This window comes from Mustela putorius, unplaced genomic scaffold (assembly GCF_011764305.1).
Source record: "Mustela putorius furo isolate JIRA1106 unplaced genomic scaffold, ASM1176430v1.1 tig00000876_pilon_pilon_pilon, whole genome shotgun sequence".
Classification (NCBI taxonomy): Eukaryota; Metazoa; Chordata; class Mammalia; order Carnivora; family Mustelidae; genus Mustela; species Mustela putorius.
In genome coordinates this window covers 6437284-6450142 of record NW_025421506.1, presented here as the reverse complement: position 1 = coordinate 6450142, position 12859 = coordinate 6437284, and the positions used below count along the sequence as shown (strand labels likewise).

The 12859-nt window shown below is 37.0% G+C and overlaps 1 protein-coding gene across 12 annotated transcripts in view; it reads left to right on the top strand.

Moving 5' to 3' along the window:
- The window catches only part of ZNF510 (zinc finger protein 510), a 28088-nt gene extending 15695 nt beyond the window's left edge, over window positions 1-12393 (top strand). For 7 of the 12 annotated variants that reach the window (XM_045086136.1, XM_045086132.1, XM_045086134.1 and 4 more), the window contains 3 exons: window positions 3682-3835; window positions 4327-4422; window positions 7388-12393. In XM_045086136.1, the coding sequence (XP_044942071.1) occupies window positions 3682-3835; window positions 4327-4422; window positions 7388-9087 (1950 nt within the window). In that variant the 3' untranslated portion in view covers window positions 9088-12393. The remainder of the gene's footprint in view (window positions 1-3681; window positions 3836-4326; window positions 4423-7387) is intronic. The other 5 variants (XM_045086140.1, XM_045086137.1, XM_045086139.1 and 2 more) reach the window with 1 other exon arrangement.
- The last annotated feature ends 466 nt before the right edge of the window (window positions 12394-12859 follow it).

The window sequence follows — 12859 nt, the reverse complement described above, 5'->3', positions numbered from 1 at the left end:
CAGTTGCTTTTTCATCAGATATGTATTATTTTTGTCTGTTTCTTTTTTTTTTTAAGATTTTATTTAGTTATTTGACAGACAGAGATGACAAGTAGACAGAGAGGCAGGCAGAGAGAGAGGAGGAAGCAGGTTCTCTGCTGAGCAGAGAGCCTGATGTAGGGCTTGATCCCAAGACCCTGAGATCATGACCTGAGCTGAAGGCAGAGGCTTTAACCCACTGAGCCATCCAGGTGCCCCCCTGTTTATATTCTTTATTCAGTGAGAAGGTATCCCATACTTTATTTTGGTTCTTTAGATATGGTTTTCTTTAGTTATATTTAAAACAGTTTTTGAAAGTCTTTGTCTAGAGGTGTGCATGGATGGCTTAGTTTGTTAAGCCTCTGCCTTCAGCTCAGGTCATGATCCCAGGGTCCTGGGATGGAATCCTTCATTAGGCTCCCTGCTCTGTGGGGAGTCTGCTTCTCTCTCTCCCTCTGCCCCTCTCCACTTGTGCTCTCGCTCTCAAATAAATAAATAAAATCTTCAAAAAAAGTCTTTGTTTAGTAAGTCCAATGTCTGGACTTCCTCAGAGATAGTTTCTACACTGTTTCATACATAGTTTGGGGTTTGTTTTTCCTATGTATGAGCCATACTTTTTCACTTGTTTGTATGTCTTAAATTTTCATTGCAAACTTGACAGTTAAAATATAAGGTGCCTGGGTGGCTCAGTTGGTTGGGCGACTGCCTTCGGCTTGGGTCTTGATCCTGTAGTCCCAGGATTGAGTTCCGCATAGGGCTCCCAGCTCCACAGGGAGTCTGCTTCTCCGTCTAACCTTCTCCTTGCTCATGCTCTCTCTCACTATCTCTCTCTCAAATAAATAAATAAAATCTTAAAAAAAATAATAAGGTGTCAATTTATCACCCAAATACCACTCCACCGCAGCTGTCATTTGTTTAGTGACTCTGTTGAATGGATTCTGTACAACGTATATTCTTTGTCATGTGTACTCTCTGCCAAAGTCTCTGCTCCATTAGCTAAATAGTCAGCTAATAATTGGACAAGAATTTCCTTAAGTACATGTAACCAGTAAGGCTTTAATCTTTGCCAAGATGCTCTCGGCCTTTAGCAGGTTGTTAAAGTTTTTCTAGCTTTATCTTTCTATCATCTTATATGAATTTTGGTAGTATATGGTCCAGTAAGCAAACATGTGGGTCCTGATTCTCCCTAGATACTGTCTTTTTCCTGATTTCAAATTGCTTATTTGTTAAGCAATTTCATTTCCCTGATGGATTAAAAAAAAAAAAAGACCTTTATTTTCAATCTGCCTACCTTTGTTCTTGTTAGTATTGTTCTCTCCAGCTCTCTGCATCTCTGAGCTAAAATCCAAAGCCACACTGTATGTTTGTAATCTTTTCTAATTTGGTGAGACTTACTCTCTTTATTTTTTAAAAGATTTTATTTATTTATTTGACACAGAGAGAGAGATCACAAGTAGGCAAAGAGGCAGGCAGAGAGAGAGGGAGGAAGCAGGCTCTTTGCTGAGCAGAGAGCCCAATGTTGGCCTTGATCCCAGGACCCTGAGATCATGACCTGAGCTGAAGGCAGCGGCTTAACCCACTGAGCCACCAGGTACCCTCTCTTTATTTTTAATATGCAAAATAGACTAGAAAATAATTTGCTATGATTATGTTATCCTATGTTTCAGTTACTCAAATTGGTTATTGATGTCATTTAAACCTTCCATGTCAGTGGTCAGCAAACTTCATCTGTCAATGTCAGGTACTAGGCTTTGTGGGAGATGTGGTCTCTTTGAAAATACTGAACTCTTCAGTTGTAGTGCTGTAGCAGTCATAGGCAGTACAAAAGCAAATGAACGTGACCGTGTTCCAATAAAAGCTTACTTACAAAACAAAACAAACAAACAAAAAAAGCAGCAGGCCAGATTTTCCCTCTTGGTTATTGCTGACCCCTTTCTAAATTTCTATTGGTGTTTTCAGTCTGCTTGCCCTGTGCGTTGAGAGTTGTGTTAAAATTTCTTATAATTTTATAAAACTAATATTATTATGGATCCATCTATCTCATTTCCTGTCAACTTTTGTTATATATAGTTGATTCTCACTATTCACATGGTTATTTTCTATAAAATCTCCATGAATACTAAATTAGTAAATACTGAATCATTGCTTCTAGGGGAGCAAGTTCCTTTGAGTTTCTAATCAAAACATTTTAGTCAACCATTCAATATACAACTTTGTTTTATGTGTGTTTAAAAATACCTTATTTAATATAATGTTTCTTGAACAAGAACTAAAGGGCAACAGCACCATAATTAATGCTCAAAGTTTATGTAACACACTTGATCTTCCTAAGGGACATAACAACCTTCTTGTACTCAAGAACACTATACAGCATTTCTGCATTACACAGGTGGGGAAATACAAGAAAAAAGTCACAAAAATGGAAAGAATGTGCTAAGTAGTCTGCAAAAAGAGCATTTGGCAAGGCATTATCTTGCATTATCCAGCATTATCCAGCTGGGAAAATGTGTTGGACACTCAAATCTTTTACCTTTCTGTGAGTGTCCATAAATATTGCAAAACAATGAGTATTTAGGTTAGAAGTATATTTTAGTGAGGTGAATTTGCAGGTACAGAATCTGTGAATAAAGAGAATTGACTATATTTGGAAGCTAGGTTTTCAAATACATACAAATTTATGTTTTTTATATTTTCTATTAAAAGGATCATAAATAGTTACTATATTATCATACTTTCTTACCTTTATTGTTTTTATGTTAATATAAACAACTTTCTTTGGCTCATAATTATGTATATTTTTTTCTGTCCTGTTATTTTCTTTTTTTTTTTTCAAGATTTTTTTTTTTTAATTTATTTATTTGTCAGAGAGAGAGTGAGCGAGAGCGAGCATAGGCAGACAGAGTGGAAGGCAGAGTCAGAGGGAGAAGCAGGCTCCCTGCGGAGCAAGGAGCCCGATGTGGGACTCGATCCCAGGACGCTGGGATCATGACCTGAGCCGAAGGCAGCCGCTTAACCAACTGAGCCACCCAGGCGTCCCTGTCCTGTTATTTTCAATCTGCATATATCCCTCTGTTAATTGTATTGTCTTTGTTGTTTTTATGCTGTTATTCTATTTTTTAATTGATTGTTTAGTCCAGAAGTTGGCCAATTTTGTCCATAATGGATCAGATAGTTAATGTTTTCAGCTCTTGATAGTTATAATGTCTCTGATAGAATTACTAAGCTCTGGTGTTATAGCACAAAAGCTACCATGAACAATACAGAATAACTGGGTGTCTGTGGTTATGTTGCAGGAAAACTTTATTTCTTAAAAAGATGGCAAGCTAGATTTGGCCACAGGTAATAATTTGCTGACCCCTACCCTAGAATATGCCCAGGGTAGTGGATTGGGGTGTTGAGTAAAAATTGTAGGAAATTTAATCATTTTTGCTTAAAAAAAATTTTTAAACAAAGTTTAGTATACTTACAATATGTGGATAGAACTCACAAATATATAAAAATTAAATTACAAATATTTTTACTCATTGAATAGCTCCAAAATGTAAGTTAAAGTTAGATTCAAAATATGCTTCCTTTGTATTCATTTGTTTTAAACTCTTTAGAGTGAGCATAAGAATTGTTTTTAGGGATATTTTCTCTGTCAACTAATTCTGAACCCTTCAGATTGAGCAGAAAAGTGTCCTGTTGCAGACATCTGTGTCATTCAAGGATGTGACTGTGGAATTCACCCAAGAGGAATGGCAGCAAATGGGTCCTATTCAGAGGACTCTGTATAGAGATGTGATGCTGGAGAACTACAACAACCTCGTCTCAGTGGGTGAGCATTTAAGTGTAACTTACCCTCATCATAGCAAATAAAAGGCATTTCCTTTTTATACATCAATACATGAATATTTTATTTAGATTTTAATGTTATTGAGACATTTCATTCAGAGTATAAAATTAAGCCCTTTTAAGGAATAAAAGAAGTGTTTTTTGTTTTTTTTTTAAGATTTTATTTATTTATTTGACAGAGATCACAAGTAGGCAGAGAGGCAGGCAGAGAGAGAGGAGGAAGCAGGCTCCCTGCTGAGCAGAGAGCCCGATGCGGGACTCAATCCCAGGACCCTGAGATCATGACCTGAGCCAAAGGCAGCGGCTTAACCCACTGAGCCACCCAGGCGCCCCAAAGAAGTGTTTTGATGACTCGCCATAATAAGTTCAAATCAGGGTCTTCAGGGTGCTGCTTCTGAAGCTGTATCTTTTAACACTCTGGAAACTCAAAAGCTCATCATCCATCCTAAATACACCATTGTTCCCTGTTTACAGGGAACTGCATTTTCAAACCAGCAGTAATCTTCAAGTTGGAGCAAGGAGAGGAGCCTTGGTTCTTAGAGGAAGAATTCTCAAACCAGAGCCACCGAGGTGAGTTCCTGAGCACTAGCAGACAGAATTCTCTTGGGGTATTTAAGACTCCAGAAGGTCAGTTTGGCGTTAAACACCTTTGTATTTCAAGACTTTTCTATTAGGCTCAAAGGCAAAAAAAAGCACCAATCAAAAGAAAATGATTAATAAACTTGACTACATTAAAATTGAGAACTTTGTTTATAAAATATACTGTTAAAAGGATGAGAAGACAAGCCATAAAAAGCAGAATATGTGTATAGTACAAGTAACCTGGAAAGGGTAAGTATTGTAAACATGTAAAAACTTCCATAAGTCAACGTAAGAAAAGGTGACATCCCAATTGAAAAATAAGCAAAAGACTGAACAGGAACTTTTTAAATGGCCATTAAATCCTTGAAAATGTGTTCAGTCTCTCTTTAGCTTTCATGGAATGCAAAGTTAAATACAAAATGAGATGAGAGACACATGGTATGATGTGACATTAACAAATTTGGCAAAGTCCTGATGCGGATGTAAACTATTAAAGGATCTTACCGATAGAAAAAGTTATCAGATCAGGTTAAAGTTTTACATAATTTGTAACTAAGGAATTCCTTTCCTAACTATAGACCCTACAGAAAGGCATGATTATATTCCCTAGGATGAATAAAACAATATTTACTTATGGCAGTATTGTTTGTTTGTGTTAAAAATTGGGCTCATCAGCAGTAGAATAAAGAAAGAGTTGTATTACTTAAGGGATAATAATCTTAAGCAAAAGAAAGCAAAAGAAACCAAACAATATAAATATGCATGTCTGGTTGCATCTATTAAATGTCGGAAATTCAAAACTCAGTTATATCTTTAGAAATTCATATGTTGATGGTAAAACCACACAAAGAAAATCAAAGAAACAATTATATAAATATTAAAAGAGTAGTGAATTCTTAAGCGTGAAGGAGTTGTAACTGGGCAGAGATAAGTAGGGATTTTTGCAGAGTCATTTCTGTTTTCTGTTTCTTGACATGGTTTCTTTTCTTTCTTTTTTTTTTTTTAATTTATGTTAGTTAACATACAGCATAGTATTGGTTTCAGATTGACATGGTTTCTAATTATACTAGTGTTCACTCTGTACTGTTAAATGGTATATATAAGTTTTATGCGGATATAAATTATGTATCATACTTAAGAGAGTGAAGAGGTGAACCAAAGATAGAGGATGGTATTTACAACTCATAAAACCTTCAAAGGATAGCCATCTAGAATGCATAAATGATTTGGACCTTTTTTGAATGCCATCTTTGCAGCAAGGCCTTCCGTGATACCCCCATTTAAAATCACACCCCTTGGGGCACCTCACTGGCTCAGTAAGTAGAGCATGCAGCTCTTGATCTCAAGGTCATGAGTTCAAGTCCCACATTGGGCATAGAGCTTACATACATACATGCATATATAAAATACATACACCCCCTCATGTCAAATTGAAATGTGGAAGTTTAAGATGAAGTGATCAAGTCACTTACCATTCAATTTTTTGTACTAACATATAATGTATTAATGTGTTTCAGGGGTACAGGTATGTGATTCATCAGTCTTACACAATTCACATACCCTCCCCAATGGCCATCACCCAGCCACTTCATCCCTCCCACCTTCCCCCCGCCTCCAGCAACCCTCAGTTTGTTTCCTGAGATTAAGAGTCTTTTATGGTTTGTCTCCCTCTGGTTTCATCTTGTTTCATTTTTTCCCTCCCTTCTTGTATAATCCTCTGTATTATTTCTTAAATTCCTCATATCAGTGAGATCATAATGATAATTGTCTTTTTCTGATTGACGTATTTGACTTAGCATAATATCCTCTAGTTCCATCCACATTGTTGCAAATGGCAAGATTTCAGGGTTTTTTGATGGCCGCATGGTATCCCATTGTGTGTGTGTGTGTGTGTGTGTGTGTACACACCACATCTTCTTTGTCCATTCATCTGTTGATTGACATCTAGCTTCTTTCCATAGTTTGGCTATTGTGGACATTGCTGCTATAAATATTAGGGTGCACGTGCCCCTTTGGATCACTACTTGTATCTTTGGGGTAAATACCCAGTAGTGCAATTGCTGGGCTATAGGGTAGATCTATTTTCAACTTTTTGAGGAAAAAATACTGTTTTCCAGAGTGGCTGCAGCAGCTTGCGTTCCCACCAACTATGTAGGAGGGTTCCTTTTCTCCATATCTTTACCAACACCTGTTGTTTCCTGACTTGTTAATTTTAGCCATTCAGTTTTGATAAAATAAAGGTTCCACATCAGGAATTGAGCAGTGAATCTAATTTAGTTGCAAGAATAGATTTCCTTTTATCAGTTTTACACTTCTTTGTATTTCTGTGACTTATGGCTATAAGATGGGTTAGATTCTGAACTATAAACTTCTTCATTTAATTGTGAGGAAGGTTGTACTATCAATTTTGATTTGATGTTGAAGAATTGAATGGAAATAAGGAATAGCAAATTGAGTATTCTATCAGTATAGCCTAGGTGTGTAGGACTGTAATAAATTTCCTCAAAGCAAACTTTTCCCCTGTTGGGCCTAGTCTATCAGTGTTCATTATCTCCTAATTCTTTTGTTACTGTACTTAAGTTTATATAGTCCCATTGTGTTCATCCCATTATCTGGTTTTCCTGTTCCCTAAATTAACCACTCCTGTAAAAGTCTTATTTCTATTCCTTCTCCACCCCAATAGGAAATGCAATTTATCATAATCAAGATACAGATATGTATGTATTACCAGTTTTCTCTCTCATTTTCACTATATCAATATTGTTTTTTTAAAGGAGAGTGAGAAAGGGGTACCTGGGTGGCTCAGTTGGTTAAAGGAGGGTGAGGATACACACACACATAAATTATTTGATCTTTGAAAACCAATAAATGAAATGCAATGTATAGGCTATATATTTCCCACCCATAACAAATGTAAGGTTTATAAGGTGTCTTCAATTTATCTCTGTTTTAGAAGATTACAGAGATGATGACCTGATGAAGAAGAACAAGAAAATCCAAGATAAACACTTGCAGGAAATAATATTCATCAATAATAAACCATTGACTATAAAGGAAGAGGAAGTTTTGGGAAAACAGTTTAATCTGTGCATAGCTCCTGTTTCAACAAAGATATCCTGTAAATATGACTCATGGGGAGTAAATATGCAGAATATTTCCCAATTTATCATCAAGAATAGAATCTATCCAACAAAAAAACCAAATTGCTCTAGTATATGTGATCATTTGTCTTTCAAAATTAAGTTTGAGAGAACTCATACTGGAAAGGAGTTTCATGAATATAATAAAAATGGAAAAGCTCTCAGCTATAAGGAAAATCTTCCTGAGAACCAAAAGTGTCAAACTTTGGAACAAGCTTTTAAATATGATGGAACTGGAAAGGCCATCTATGATGAGGCTGCTTGTGTTACATGTAAGAGTATTCACCCAAGAGAAAAATCCTATAAAGATGATGAATTTAGGGGGAAAAGTGAAAAAACAACTGTCTTTGACTATAAAAGAACTGGGATTGGGGAGAAATACTCTCCTCTTAACCAGTGTGGGAAATCCTTCTGTGGGAAATCAGCTGTCAAGGAATACAGTAAGTTTAACATGCCTGTGAAACACAATGAATGTAATGCAAATGAAAATAATTTCAACAGGAAGTCACATGTCACTCAACTTCAGAGAATTGTCACGGAAGAGAACCCATTGGTATGTAATGACAGAACACAAACTGGGGATACATCCTTTGACTATCATGAAAATAGGAAATCCTACCAGGTGTCAGCCCACCAAGTACGCCGGAGAACTCACTCTGAGACAAAACCCTATAAATGTAATGAATGTGGTAAATCCTTCTTTCAAAAAGGACATCTCATTCAGCATCAAAGAACTCACACAGGAGAGAAACCATTTGAATGTAATGAATGTGGAAAAACTTTCTCCCAGAAGTCACACCTTAGTACACATCGGAGAATTCACACAGCAGAGAAACCCTATAAGTGTAATGAATGTGGGAAAACATTTGTCCAGAAATCAACCCTTAGGGGACATCAGAGAATTCATACAGGAGAGAAACCCTATAAATGTAGTGAATGTGGGAAAACTTTTGTTCAAAAGTCAACCCTCAGAGATCATCATAGAATTCACACAGGGGAGAAATCCTTTCAGTGTAATGAATGTGGGAAGACTTTTGGTCAGAAGTCAAACCTCAGGATACATCAGAGAACTCACGGTGGTGAGAAAACATATCAATGTAATGAATGTGAAAAATCCTTCTGGCGAAAAGACCATCTCATTCAACATCAGAAAACACACACAGGAGAGAAACCATTTAAATGTAATGAGTGTGGGAAAACTTTTGCCCGGACATCAACCCTTAGAGTTCATCAGAGGATTCATACTGGGGAGAAACCATTTAAGTGTAATGAATGTGGGAAAAAATTTGTCCGGAAGGCAATACTTAGTGATCATCAGAGAGTTCATACAGGGGAGAAACCTTTTCAGTGTAACAAATGTGGGAAAAGTTTTGGCCAGAAATCAAACCTCAGAATACATCAGAGAATTCACAGTGGGGAAAAATCTTACGAATGTAATGAACTTGGAAAATTGTATAAGACGTCAACTCTAAATGTTTGCCAGAGAATTCAGGGAGAGGGAAAACCCTATTGATAATAATAACTATGGAAAATCCTTCTGTCTGGAAGACCAAGCCATTTGACTCCAGAAAACCCACACATATAAATATGAATGTAGGAAGAATTTTATCCTAAAAGCAACCCTGAAAGTCTATCAGAGAATAGACATAGGCTGATATTTCAAAGCCCTTTTGAAAGAAGCCATGCCCTTTAGATAACTCAGAAAATTTCCTAGTCTCCCTTTCCTCCATGTAGGTCTTTGGGCTATGGATGCTCATGTTTTACACCACAATCATTTGTGACAGAAGACCTCACTGACTCTACTAAGATGCTGTCAGAATAGCCTTGAAGTTGTAAAGTATCATGCTTTAACATGGCACAGCTTTTACACAGTAACACCCAGGGTGCCTGAAATACGTGGAACAAAATTCTCATTCACATCTTTACCTTTTGAACATTTTGTGATCGAGCAGTAAGCTTGATTCTATTGAGCTCTTACATGTTTAAGTCCGTTTCCTTTTGAACATAATTTAGCCATTCCTCTGCTGGGGAGGTAGAAAGTTATTATTTAAGCCAAGCTTACATCAGTCAGTGGGTACAACACTTACTAAAGGGTTGGTGTTGTGAGGAATTCCTAAAAGATCATCAGAGAATTCAGTTTTTAAAAAATCTCCTTTCAATGTAAATAGATGATACCACCTGTTACAGGGCTTTCAATGAACTTAAATTATTGGAAGATTTTTGGCTAAAATGTGAGCACACCTCATGCAAGTAAAGTAAATGTTTCTTTAATGTCATGAAGCCACTCATACCTCCATATACCCCAACATCAGCTGCTTTAAGGGAAAGCTTCCTGTCTCCAATGGGGACCCATGGCCATTGGCACCCACCCAAGTATTTGGGGGAACTTTGAGAGAGGAAAGGGCTCAAACTTACGGCTTTATGGGATACAGCTGCCCAAATCAAAAATCTTACCACTTCACATGGAGGTAGGAAGTATCTAGATTTTTAAAAATGTTATTAGGGCAGGGGTTACAGTAGGCAAGGGAAATGAATGTGAGCCTGTGAACTGGCCTTTTGACAAGTGCAGTATACTGTGGTTCCTTCTAAATCTGAAAGTGTAGGAATGTGTTATATGTTATACTTCCTACTTCCCATAATTCAGAAGGGATTCTTCCAGTCAGAAAGAATTGTGTGTAAAGAAGATAACTTTGAGGTCCCACAGCCTTTAATGACCACTTTGTGCTTCAGTCTCTGTAACTAGTCATTCTGTTGATTGGAATTTCTGGCAAAAGGAGATGCCCTTGTGGTCAGGAAGAAGGGTGGTTTGACTTGATACCCTAACAAGGCTACCAAGTATACACCTTTTGTAAAGCAGCTATTAGGTTACTCTTGGGCTCAACTACCTAACAAGATAAAAAGGACACAAACCTCAGGTGTAAAATGTACACAGTATACTCAAGAATACAGCTGCCCTGGTCCCAGCAGTATCTCAGCTGTATATCACATTGCAGCAGCTGCCCCTTACAAGAAAATGTATCCCCCCACTCTTGCCTGAAGCAAAGCTGCTGGCTTAGTAGGGCCCTCAATTCATAGAAGTTACTCTAATTGGGCCTGGTTCACTGACAGGCTAGTGGGAATCACTGAACACTGACTCTTCAACTTTGAAGACCCCAGAATTGATTATGCAGACCCCAAAAATTATGTGGCTGCTCCTTTCAATTGGCAGGACACAAGGATGTTCTCAACACTGGCAAATAGTCCATTTGAAACTTGTGGCATTTTTATTGATTCTGGTTCTTACTGTGCCTAACTGTTTGATACACTGGTAGTAAAACTACAGGTTGACAAAAGCACTCCTCTTTGGTGCTGCGAACTGTGAGGGGTAGGCGGAGTCAGCTGCTAATAAGCACATCTGAGTTGTTAAACTAGATGCCCTTGTTAAGTGACTATTCTATGATAATGATGACTGGAATCAAGCTGTTGAGCAAGCCTCCGCTATCGTGATTGTCAACATTGCTACCTGGATCCATCATTATACTGACAGAGCAAAGTAACCACCATCTTAACTGCATACAAAGTAAAAGTATATATCCAGTGCTTCCTTTGATGTCATTTGACCTAGAATCTACATCTTTTGCCTTCTGTATTAATATCCAATTCCACATGCCATTTGATAATTCACCCTTTCCTACTGATTTTAAATATGTTCATATGCTAAATCGTCTTTTGTAAAGCTATCACACAAGACTGTTCATGACCCATTCCCTAGATTCTGTTAGCAGCATATCCTCTTTTGGAGAACAGAGCTAACATAGAACTCATATGAGCCAAAATATTCTGATAGTGAATTTTTCACTGAAGAGTGTTTCAATCAGGAAAAGGAGAATACCTCCTAGGACTTTGGAAATGGAACATCACACACTAGAGCTGCCAATGCCCTTGCCAAGATGCATCTGTAAAAAAGAAGATAATAACTAGTTAGTGCTGTTCCCTGAAAATAATCAAGAGGTTCTGTTTGCTCTGTTTTTATAACAGGTGCTAATACAAAGAAAGTCTTTCATTCTTTCTTAAAACTTTTTCTCAGTTTCTTAATATATTTAGAATCCTCTCCCTCATAACCCTTTTTGTATGTAATCTTTAGAATTATGATTGGATTTGCTATTAAGTTCAAGATCATCTACCCACTAGAATGAAATGAATTCACCTAGGTAGTCAGTCATTCATTGAAATTCCAGGAGACAAAATCCCATGATTGTGTATTTAGGCTTAATCTGTCGCCCGTAGAACACCTCTCTGTGTAATAGTACATTATCAGCTAGATCTGTGCTATAGCCATGAATGCTCCCTTCTCCCTTCTTGGCTGATCTCCTTTCCAGGTAATGGCTTTTATCCCAACAGATGGAGGCCACATCTAGAGACACTGGAAGAGTCCATTTTCTGTCTGCCTGCCTACTGAGGGCCTATATGCTAATTTTTCAAAGCTTCCATTGAGGGCAGGAATTTTTATGTTTTGTTCCTAATAAACCCCAACCACCTGAAACAGACCCTCTACATTTTAGGCACTCAGAAATATTTGCTGGAGGTGGAATAGACATAGTGAAATATGAACATATTTTCTTTTGATACTTCAAATGATCTTTTATGATTATTCATATTTATGAAAATAGTTAAGGAAAATTGTTGCTGTGAGCTCCACTCGACTCATGTTTTGGATATTTTCAGAAGTTGCTAAAAGAAACTTGTTCTTAATATTCAGAAGTATACCGTACTGTTCTTCGAATATTTTGTCACCCAAAATAAAATTTATTTTCAATAAACTAGAATTCCTAATCCAAAATTAGGCCTACATATCAGTTCTTATTAAGACTGTAGAGTGTGGGCATTTTTCTTTTTCCTTTCTCTCTCTCTCTCCTTCTCTTTCTCTCTTAATTTTGCCTTCACACAAATACTTTATAACCACTAATCCAAGCAATTTCTTTCTTAAAGAAAGTTTCCACATAACAATAGTAATTATAAATCAGATTTTCAAGACCAATGAAATGAGAAAGCAGAAGAATGGGTTCTTGGGATCATCCTTTTGCTCCATTGTACCAGTAGTTCCACTCATTTTTATTTCCAAATCATCCTCTTGGCATCTCTAAAGAGAATATTCTATTTCCTTAGGTTCAAGAATCCACTGGGAGAGATGTCTGATGCCAAAAGAAGAGGCATAACACTTGTTTTGAGCTGCCTCCATATTTGTCTTTCCTTTTCAGGTGCATGATACTTCTATATATTTCTTTATATTTTCCTCACATTAAAGG